This window comes from Monomorium pharaonis, chromosome 7, assembly GCF_013373865.1.
Source record: "Monomorium pharaonis isolate MP-MQ-018 chromosome 7, ASM1337386v2, whole genome shotgun sequence".
NCBI classification, from domain to species: Eukaryota; Metazoa; Arthropoda; class Insecta; order Hymenoptera; family Formicidae; genus Monomorium; species Monomorium pharaonis.
The window spans coordinates 5,349,577-5,359,807 of NC_050473.1; the positions used below are offsets into that span (position 1 = coordinate 5,349,577).

The 10,231-nt window shown below is 32.7% G+C and overlaps 1 protein-coding gene across 7 annotated transcripts; it reads right to left on the reverse strand.

Annotated features, from left to right (window-relative positions):
* Positions 1-667: 667 nt before the first annotated feature.
* LOC105829520 lies at positions 668-10,050 on the reverse strand. Of its 7 annotated transcripts, none has more exons than XM_036290234.1 (6): positions 8,629-10,050; positions 7,878-8,497; positions 3,901-4,511; positions 3,275-3,444; positions 2,894-3,080; positions 668-1,924 (listed from the first exon to the last, which is right to left on the reverse strand). In XM_036290234.1, the coding sequence occupies exons 2-6, from the start codon at positions 8,059-8,061 to the stop codon at positions 1,733-1,735; spliced, it is 1,344 nt and encodes a 447-aa protein (XP_036146127.1). In that variant the 5' UTR covers positions 8,062-8,497; positions 8,629-10,050; the 3' UTR covers positions 668-1,732. The 7 variants fall into 7 exon arrangements, with proteins under 7 accessions (XP_036146127.1, XP_036146126.1, XP_036146129.1 ...); XM_036290233.1 differs by having other exon boundaries at positions 7,878-8,506; XM_036290236.1 differs by having other exon boundaries at positions 8,625-10,050.
* Between the last annotated feature and the right edge of the window lie 181 nt (positions 10,051-10,231).

Sequence of the window (10,231 nt, forward strand, 5' to 3'; positions counted from 1 at the left end):
GATTGACACTGAGACTTAAGTAGCGACGAATGCATATTATGCTCGCTTCTTTTTTTATTGTAATTGATGATAAGTGCCACCGCGATTCATTCTCGGGCGATACTTCAATCGACACTATGATATATGTACCCACGTTAAAAATATTCTTCACGTTTTTCAAATAGATTTCTGCATCATTACTCAGCATCCGTTATCGCTTTCTTGACGAATTGGCTTTCAAGCTTATGATTATAAACGATACACGATTAAAAACATGCGCATATCCATCAAAATGAAAAACATAATGGATAAAAGTCAGCGATGTAAAATTCACACGCCAGTAATACATATGAAAATACAAACGTGATGATAAAAATCATCATAAAGATTGGATCAAACTGCGTTTTAGAGAAACTCGTGATCTTTGTTCGTTAAAGTAATTTCCAATCATATGAAACATAATGTATTCAGTATCATATTAAAATTATATTTCGATTGTAATTTAATATTTATTGCAAATATATAACTATTAATAAATTGTTAATAATTATTTTATAACATATATTAATATGTTTTATAATATATATTAATGTTTTATAATTTTTATACAATTTTATATCTATATTATAATTACAATGTATCTATATCTATGTTAAACAGATAATTAAAACAAAGGATAAGTCAGAAATTAGTGATCTTTCATCTGTACATGTATTTTTACCATAATGTTGTACAATCTTGCAAATTAGAGTCTGAATCAAAATTTTTGCTAAGCAAAATGTGAAAAGATGCGTTCTATGCACACAGACATATATTTATATGTATGCATGTGTGTGTGTGTGTGTGAATTACAAGTTATATGTATCCATATGCAACACTTCGCACGATCTCGCACTTGCATTACAAACTTTAAAAATGAATAAGTAGAAATTTCTATATTTTTCAAAGCAAAAAGAAAATACATTTGTAAAGTACGCACTTATTTTATAGGTAAATAATATTTCACACTTTAAATATTAAAGTTCTAATAAGTTGTTCTTGAAATTGCTATACGTATTTAAATAACATCTTTTTCTATTTTATGTCATAAAAAAAGATAGAAAATTTTATAAGTTATTACGCGTAGATGAAAAATGAGATTCCTTATTTTATTCATGACAGATAAGAATTGCTTTTTTAACCTTCAACATACTCACTGGGCGACACCTCACCGAAATTTCATTTAATTTTATTTTCTACAAGTAGGCGTAGTTTTAGATTGTTCAAGTATACATAAATTTTTCTATACCTCCAGATACAATGCTTTAAACGCAAAAGCCGTTTTAAATGGCTGAGGTATCGCCTACCCCGTGTTATGTAATTTTTTAAATGTGTGTATGTGAGGGTTAAATTTATTATAATCCAGGATGAAAGTATGTAACACTGTCTATCGTGATATTCTCTAAAAAAGTTTGTGCACACATTGACAATGCAAATGTGAAAAAGCGATACTACAAGTAGACTTAGTTGCAAATTTTTGTAACCAAAGAAAACAGAAAAAAAGGTATGCGTGAAAATGTGTGTTGATTAACGCATCGTGATGTGGTTCTACGTTAATAATGCGTACTTAATAAAAAGGAAAAATAACATTATTTTGTCTATTCTATTAAAACAAAAGTCCTTCACTTCTTATTTCTAACATTATGGATAAATTACCAACAAAGAATTGTTGGTAACGCGTTTCAATATAAAGTCTAATTTGAGACGATACTATTTAAAAACTAAATCGATCGTTGAGAGTTCGTCCTGTAACACCAAGATTCCCCGACAGACTGTACATGACTTCACTGAAGCTTCGATCGTCAACGTCTCCGCTAGAGTCGGACGCAGTCGTGTTGTGCGTCCGCGAACGCGATCGTGATCTCGATCTCGATCGCTGTCGGCCGAATAATGATCCTCTACCAACCTGGAATTTCAGTAAATATCAGTCGTTTTGAGGAGATAATTAAATACTACAGCTTTTTAATGCAGTCATCTGATAAATTTTGACTTTGTATAAAATGTACTATAAAGTAAAAAATTTCCCCTAAGCATATGTTGAGACTTGGTATCCAAGAGGACATTTTCAATCGTTTGAATCCGAAATCTAAATTTACACAAAGTTTCAAAACAAAATTTAAGCGGATGTGTAGCGAACAAATATCGTAAAGTCGTTACATTTATTCTCATAACATTACATTACACTTCAAATTTGGTAATGTGCTGTTAAATAAAAATATAATTATTCACTGTTATAACTGTTTTATATATATACATTTCAAATATTTTATATAGTATTCATTTTTTTATAGGGAAAGTACACATATTAACAACGTTCCAATTTCGAACATTTTGCAGAAAAGATTAGTGTAAAAAATCTTTAAAAATAAAGCAAAGAAAAAGAAGATAAGATCACTGCACCAGTCATTGAACAATTATTAATAAAATGTTTAAAAAAAACATTAAAATTTTAAAATAATAAATTGCAAATTAACTTATATTTTTTAAATCTAATGTTAAAGATCTTCATAGAAATGTCATTAAAATCACATTATTTTTTACTATAATTACTAAAAATTATATACAATTATATTAATTTAAACAAATTTAATAAATTTATTATATAATTGATATAATAAATTGATATTGATATATGATAATAATTGATATACATGTAATTGAGTTTTATATATAACATTTAATTAAATTTTTAATAATTAAACTTATTAAAATTATTCATATTTTATAAAATTATATTTTATTATATAACTATATATCATTTTTTATTAAAAATGTAACGATGTTTTTATTTGCTCATTAACTAATTCAATTTTTCATTTGTTCATTGATTAGTGCAAATAATCTGACGTTTTAAAGTAAAATCGAAAATTTATACCATATTTAAAGCTTGTGTGCTTTGCCTATATGGTGATCGTCCTCTGGATATTTGTCGTGGACTAATGGTCGCAGGTTGCCGGCTCTGCGCGAGAGTAAGCGGTCGCTGACGAGTGGCAGAAGGTACATATTCAGTTCCCAGTGTGCACATGAAATTGACGTTCGGAGTAGGAACCAATCGGGCGGAGCTACAATATATCACATTTTAAACATTCCATCTCTCATGGAGAAAAAACAAAATTCCCGTTATTCTCTCTGGCATTAAAGAAAGTTAGCAATCTGTATATAGACGATAAAGAAATATTTCTTTATAATAAAAAAATACGAGAGAATAGCTTAACGAATTAACTTAACGCAATAAATGTAACAAATTATCATCTACTTCATTCGTAGCAATTTCTGTTCATATTGCGCTCGTCTCTGTGCATGGGCAATCTGATCGGATCGTAGTCCACCGGTTGTAAAGCGACGCTGCGATGTTAATATCTGTTGCCTTCCTAAAACTCTCGGCTGCATCGAGAGCAGATTGGTCTTCTGAGTGGCCTGTGCCATCTGCGACAAGTTACATGTGCATCAGTATTTGATAAATTACATCCACATGTCTATGATAATTTTGTGTGTTAAATTTAATTAATTTAGTAGATATACATAATTACTGGCAATTACATGTAATTATCAATTATTTTTATTTTGATCAATTTAATAATTTATTAAATGTAATATAAAGTAAAAATCAGAAAATTTATCAAAATCTATCAAATTTAGCAAATGTGTATAATTTTTAGTTTTATGCATATTATCGCCGAATAAATCAAAGTTCATAATTACTAGATATTATATGTAATTACTAATAATTTTAAGAAATTTAATAAATTCAATATATAAAAATCATAAAAAATGTATTGAAGTCTTAAAAAATCATCTGTAAAATTCCATACAATATTTTCATTTAATTATGGATAATTGCCAAATTAATCAAATTTTTTATGTAAAAAGTATTTGACTCACTCTGAATTGGTTCTGTAGGTTCAGTCTCTGATTCTGCCTCTGCAACAGCAGCTGCTTCGCTCGTTTCACACGATTCCGATAGGCAATCTGCGCGGGGCTCTGGTATCCCAGGCGATTGTGCACAGAGTTCGGATCACGCAGATTGGGCAGGCTGCTCGTGCGCTTCAGGGGGCTGCTCTTGTTATTCGTGAAGTAGCCGCTCTGATTGAACAACAGGTTCGTGCGGCTACGGCTGCGAGTCAGGCCAAATCTGTTGCCTCCTCTGTTGCGGCGCACATTGAAAGAGCCACCTCTTGCATTGCTCGCCTTCTGATTCAGGCTCAGATTGCTACGTGATCTCGTGAGATTGCTGTTTTTCCTAAAGCGATTCCGAGCGAAGCCACCGCGAACGTTGCCCATGTTATTTGCGGAGTTACGCTGCCAAGTCTGCTGCTGCTTCTTCACAATGGCACCAACGTTGCGCTTGATTCTCGTACTTCTTCCTCTAAATCCACCACGGCCTCCGCGCACAGCACCACGATTGCGTTTCGCACCGCCGCCGCCGCCGCCGCCGGTCTTTCCATTCTTGATCGCTGCGTTCTTTTTCTTTTTCTCCATCTTTATGATCTCATCTTAAAAGGAAGAAAAGATGCGTCAATGAGCGGGTACGGACACGGCAGAGCGTGTACGACGACGGTGACAGGGATTTTAAATCTCTGCGAAAATTTCTTTTAAAGTCGAGACACTCGGGGCTAGATCTTGGCATAGGCATTGATTCCAGCACGCGAGTGCGATCTCTCGAGTAAATATTTATCGTTTAGAACATAGATGGTATACATATATATCCCACTGGAGAAGTTGCTGAGAAATATATCATTCGTATTTGTAATCCCGATGATCTTTGCGTGCAAAGACAATCCTGTAAGCGCTACGTGATACGCAATCTTTGCGGATATACATCCTTCTATTGCGGCATACACTTTTCGGACTGTTATAATAAAACTAAACGTCGAAAAATGTTGACCATTAAATTAATAGATTAAATGTTTCTGAAATTATTACGATTCTTGTGACTTATATGAAATCATAATACAAGAATTAAAAGTTAAAAATGCTGAAAAACGCTACTCTCAGGGTTGAATATAGTAACTAGTTAAAAAGCTAAAAATTAAATATTAAAGTTAAAAAGTCAATAACATTTTAATTAATTTTAAATAACTTTATTTTTAACTTTAAATAGTTATTTTTAAAAACTTTAACTTGCCAATTTTTTATCCTTATGTTAAAAATTAACTTATATAATAAAATTATTAAAAAAAATTTTTATATAAGAAATAATATTTATTTTGTATGCACTTAATTAACAAATAAAATTATTTAATAATCCATATTGTTATTTAAATTTAATCTAATTTTTAAAAATTATGACATTCTAATTTAATGTAAATGCTTTTCAAAATTAACTTTTAATGTAATTTAATTTTAATACTTTATCGTAAATAATTTATTTTCTAAACTTATTTAAAGCCTTTTTGTAAATAATTAAAAAATTCATTTGCTGAAGTTTGTTAAAAAATCATTTGTTAAAAAGTTAAAAATTATATAATAAAGTCAAAAAGTTAATAACTCTCTTAACTAAAAATATTAAATTTTAAAAATCTAAGTTATAAATGGCTCTAATAGTTAACAATCTATATAAAAAAGAAGCTAAAGAGCATTATAAGTTCACATATATTAAATTTGATTTATTTATCAAATATAATATTTACGTGGAAAACTTGTAATGCTTATTATTAGATTGTTAAATTTTAACTTTGTTAATTTTAAATAAATTAATTTCAACAATTTATTTTTAAAATACTACGTAACAAATTTTTTTCCAAGTTAAAAATTTATCTATGCAAAAGAAAAATATTGTTGAAAAATAAATCTAATATATAAGAAACAAAATTTTTTTGTTACTTTATGTAAATCTAATTTATATTCAGAGAAATATTTTGATTATATCAATATAAAATATAAAATATACAAATGTACATGATTGATATCATTGAGTGAGCTTTGATAAAACTAAACAAAATTTATTTTTTATAATAAAAATTGAAATTTGATAACTAGAACGTTTGATAGAATTTACTGAAACAGATATAATTTCTATAAGATTTTTGATTTTATTTCTGAACAAACTTTTGATTGAATTTACAAGATTTTCAGTTAATGCAAGATTGTTGGTTATTTTATTATCCATATTTGTTATAGTTGTTTTTTTTTATTAAAAATAATCTAATTTTTAAAAATTATGATATTCTAATTTAATATAAATATTTCTCAAAATTAGCTTTTAATTTAATTTAATCTTGACAAAACTCTTTTAACGTAACAAAATTAATTTTATAAGCCACTAACTTTAATTTAGTTTAAACAAATATTAACTTATCCAACCCTGACTAATTTACAATTTTATCGCAAAAAATTATGTAATGTGTAAATTTTTTAAAATTATACTGAAATCCAATAAATTAATAAGAAACAAAATGTTATGATTACAAATAAAATCGAACAATGTTTGATCTTTGTAATCTGTTTTTCGAATATACTTAATATTCAATGCAATTTATTATATTGCATATTGTATTAATTTTCATTAATGCCCATTCGCCGCTTTATAGATTACTTGAAAATTTGTGTGATTAAAGAAAGAACGTTGGCCGTTTCCGTTTTTACTACGAAGTTGCTTCTCAAGAATTTTTACATTAAGTTTCTTGCAAATTGCGTTTTTACTCTGTCCTCTTCCATTGCCTTTACGAGACTTTCTTATGAGCCGTTAGTGATTCTTCTTGCGACGAGGCCTTCCGTTTCGATCGTTACCTCTCAACATTACATTTTCAGAAGGTTTTTTGAAGGAGTCCGTATAAATAACTGCCGTTGATCAATACAGACGAGTGACACGTAAATATGCATATATATATATATTCCTAGGATTGCTTGCGAGCATCGAGATTGATGCAATTTTATCGCAACATTATTCAAATCAGTTTGCCTATCAGAGTACCTGCATTTTTTCCAGAGATTGCGAGTAAAAATTATATTAAAATGCATTGTCGATAAACAGTAAATCGCTTCAGAGTAGCGTTCTGCGGATCAAGATAAAATTTATTTCATGATTTTGATTTTCTCCAGCCAAAGACACTCTGCTCGCCAGAGCAATAGAAGCGAGACAAAGGCATGAACTTGAAATCGTCATTTCGCCGAATGGTTATCCTATCATGAAACGATAATGTTACGTCATCACGTTGATATCGCGGAGTCCGGTTTCTCTTGTACACTTGGCATCCGCTCAGTAAGTCGACCACGACGCAACGGATAAAAATGGACAGGATTGTGCAACCTTCGCACTGCGCATCTGTAAAGAAGTGCCATGCGTGTGTATATGTGTGTGTGTGTGTAAATCGACAGTGTGATTTCTCTTTTCCCGTGATGGATGAGTCACGATCGCGACTTGGCATGGTTTTTCAAAATGCTGCCGCTCTTTGGTTCATATGTCCGGTCTAGCGCCTTTTTTTCCTCTACATTTGCAATTCTGCGTTATTGCAAATGCTCCAACAATATCTCTCGAGACGACTTCCAACGGGAATTTTAATTGTTAAAATTAGCGATGAATATAACGATGAATCGTAGACTGTATGTCGTTGACGTTAATCCACCGTTGCAAATTGATTACACCGCGATTTTTTTTAGATATTATTATTTAGATAGAACAAAGAAGTTCCATTTTCTCAGTTTTATTTGTGCAACCAAGAAATATTGGTAGGAGGGCGGAAGCAGCCGTAGGTTTATTTGAAACGGTGAAGCGCGAAGAGAATTCCTGGCACGTGCTCTCGATTCCACTTCTCAGCATTTCGATTGCGTTTCTCCTGTTACAATACAAATCGTAGACGTTTTCTTGCGATAGAAAGCAAAAATTGACAAATGCAACTGCGATCGCCAGATATAATTACTTAGGATGGCTGAGATGCAACGGTTCTTAGCATGAGAGTTTAGAAATGCTAGAATTTCGCGCATTTCTTGCGTACGTCGTGCTTCATACTTCCTGGATACCTGAGACAAGCAATTACGATTATTTGAGGCGAATAGAACAATATTTCGTATAATATCCTGGAATAAAGTCTCAGATTTTCCCATTGTTCTAATTACCTTCCTGGTTGTTGATGGACTTGTTGATGTTTTCCTAGATATTGATTTTTTTTCATAAGGACCAATTGTGATTGCAGAAATGTGGAATACGATTACTTGAGCCAAATATAAAGTAACATCCTGTCATGAAGTTTCAGATCGTCTTTAACATTCCAATCTCCAGGAAGTTGATGTGCTCATATTTCCCTTGCAATTATGATTATTTGGGGCAAACAAAATAGTGCTTTGTATAATATCTCGGAAAGTCTCAGATTGTTTCCAAGTGTTTCCAGTTTTCAAGCTTCTCTGGATGGTGATGTCATTTAACTTGTTTTTTTGAAAATTGATTTTTTCTCGAGGCAACCAATTGATAATTTGAAGTAAGATTATTTGGGACAAGTATAAAAGTGTTGATGCATTTAAAAGTTCCTGGACATCAGTTTTCCTGCAACAACTAATCGCAATTGTGGATCACTCGAGACAAACGTAAGGTGACGTTTCGTGCAATATCTTAAGACAAATTCTTGAATCATATCTTAGATGTTAATCATGTTTTCTGGATGTTGATGTACCTACGATTTTTTGGACACAGAGTTCTTCCTGAAGCAAGTAATCCCAATTGTCGAAATATAAATTATTTAAGGCAAGCATATGAAATGACTCTTTGTGTAAGAATCTACTGGCATAAATCGTCCTATCGTTCCTTGTTACTTTGACTGAATTTTCCACTTACTCTTACACCTGTCTCTTTCCAATGATTAAATAAATTGCAAAAAAACATTCTTGATCACAGAAGTTTGAAATGAAAAATTGCTACTAAGAAAATAATAGTAGTGGTTCCTACAGCGCTTCCACGTGTTTCATTCAATTTTTTCGTCCTTCTTCCTCCTCCTCCTCTTGACCAAAAAAAGGATCAACAGACAACTAAGCAACATACAATTACATAATAACAAAACTTCTAAGACTCTCCTTGAAGCTCTTTCTTTCTTTTTCTTCTTCCTTCTCCTGCTTTGGTCAATTGGTGTTGAATTGCAGTACTAAATTTTCAATAATATTCAAGTACCAAGCTTTATGGAGGCTAAGTCCAGTCGCATTGTCAATATAGGAATGATAATCTCCAATAAATCCTTGTCCTTCAAAAGGACCTGAGAAAAAGGAGTAGATTGAAACTCAACAAATATACAGAAAACGAGTCTCCCCTTAGAAAATGTTTCCTCCCCTCGCAATTTCGCTGATTAACAAATGTGCCATTATCATCGTCGATCGCTAGTTGTATCGATCGATAGATTGATCGGCGTTCCCGATCGGGGAGGGTTAGCCTGTCGTCATGCTTAGGTCTCCGACGTCGCTTTTTGCCGCACATCGTCCTCGGGGAGAGAGGCCAGCGGAGAGGAGGGAGAAAAGTGCAACGTTTTCCGTATATGTTAAATGAAAAAAAACAAATGCAGATACTCTAAAATAAGCGCGCGCATACCCTCGCACGGACGTAACGCAGGCTGGCGCCATTTTACGGATCAATCCGTCGCCAGAAAAGCGGAGGAGGATCACCGCGGGCTCACCCGGGGATTACTGGCAAAATCGTTAGATCGTCGGGACTCCGGCGACTTACCGAGCGACATGTTCACTTTCGCGTCAATCTCTGACATTTTTGCAGATGCTGTGCTCTCTCGCTCTTTCTCACTGTATTTTTTCTTTCTTTCTCTCTTGTTTCTTTTGTGAAATGTTTCTTATGCCAAGATCTCGCACGTGTTCACAACGCGACGCGGAATACTCGTGTCCGACTAAAACGAAGAGTGTACGTCGGTATTTCTTCCTGCTCGCTGCACGATTTCGAAACTTCGTCCGCGACAATCCCGGCAACGCAAACGGACGCGCGTGACGGCTCGTGACACAACGAACGAAAGAGAAAACCAAAAACCGGAGGAGACCGGAGACGGCGAAATAGGACGACCGTGATCACGTGATGTCGAAGGAAACAAGAGCGGCCCCCTGTGGGTCGAGTAGATAAACAGACCTGTCGATTGGTTGTTCCACATAGGGAATTATAATCATCGAAGTATAGAGAAAAGGTCTGTGAGCAATGATGTCTGGACACAGATTTGTAGAACGCATAAAAGAATTAACCAATCGGAGGTCTTTATTTCTATCCTGAAGAAAGAAATAGACTCTGATTGACTGA